The sequence below is a fragment of the Myotis davidii genome, unplaced genomic scaffold, assembly GCF_000327345.1.
Source record: "Myotis davidii unplaced genomic scaffold, ASM32734v1 scaffold9701, whole genome shotgun sequence".
Lineage (NCBI taxonomy): Eukaryota > Metazoa > Chordata > Mammalia > Chiroptera > Vespertilionidae > Myotis > Myotis davidii.
Window position 1 is genome coordinate 9,395 of NW_006291150.1, and position 1,170 is coordinate 10,564.

The 1,170-nt window shown below is 50.9% G+C and overlaps 1 protein-coding gene across 1 annotated transcript in view; it reads left to right on the forward strand.

Annotated features, from left to right (window-relative positions):
• Window positions 1–525: 525 nt before the first annotated feature.
• Window positions 526–1,170, forward strand: part of LOC107183172 (galectin-9B-like) — a gene marked incomplete at its 5' end in the record, with an annotated part of 4,515 nt that continues 3,870 nt past the window's right edge. The window contains one exon of the mRNA XM_015564335.1: window positions 526–629. Coding sequence (XP_015419821.1) covers window positions 526–629 — 104 coding nt within the window. The remainder of the gene's footprint in view (window positions 630–1,170) is intronic.

The window sequence follows — 1,170 nt, forward strand, 5'->3', positions numbered from 1 at the left end:
AGGCCGTGATCACACTGTTCTATGGTGGGTGGGCAGGAGGATGCCTTCTTCTTGGCCTTCTCAGGGAGCAGAAGGTTTATCCTTTAGAATAGGCTGATGGCCTCTTTGGTCTCTTGGTTTTCTTAGTTTTCAACCAGGGCCCTGGGGCCTTTGTTAAGGGCCTGGCCTGTGGTCCAGCTGCCCCTCTCTCTACCCTGGTTTCTTCCCCTCTCAGGACCATGTTCATGCTACTTCCTCCTCTTGAAAGCTGCTACTTCCCCTTAAGAGAGGTCAGCTCTGGGTTAAATTGTCTCAGAGCCGGGCGGTCTCCTTATCAGTCTCAGAATGAAGCTGTAATTCCCCAGATCCAAGTCGGCTTCCTCACAGGTGGGAAGTTCCATGAGATTGAGACTCCATATGCCCTATTCACAGCTGAATCCAGCCCCTGGGACATTGTCTGACACACCAGGCTGGCCACTAGCAAGTGCCAGGGGGAACGGACAAAAGGAGCAGGGCCACTAAGTGACTGCCTTCTTCTCCCTGCAGGTCGTCCCTTTCTCTAGGGCCACACAAGGGGGTGACCAGTACACCCTCCGGTATGGACATCAGATCGTTGTCAAAGGGATGTTTCTTCAGTCCTGTGGAACCAGGTACCTAGTGTTGTTTCTCTCCAGCCTTGACCGTTAGCAAACCATGTCAACTCTCTGCTCCAAGCTACCTGTGCCTGGCTCAGGGGATACTGGATGTGTAGGGCCTGGCCCTGACAACAATGCTTAGTACCCCTGCCCCCTGCCAGTAGAATCTGGAGACCATGAACATAGATTCCCCATAGACACAGGGAGCTCATAGTCTAAGGCCAGCCCTGGGGTAGATCATGGGCTAGGATTGAATTTTGCTCAGGAAGAGCCAGAGATGCCTCCTTTATTTCCCATTATGGCCTTCTTTCACGTTGAAGCCCTCATTTGACTGATGTGGAAATCTTTTTTTATCTGTATATTTTTTCATTTAAAATCTTTATTGTTTAAAGCGTTACCTATGTCTCCTTTTTCCCCCTCATTGACCTCTCCCTAGCCGCCCCTACCCCCTGGCATATGCCCTCACCCCTTCACCCCCAGTGTCTTGCATCCATTGGTTATGCTTATATGCATACATACAAGTCCTTTGATTGATCTCTTACCTGCCCCCCCCACA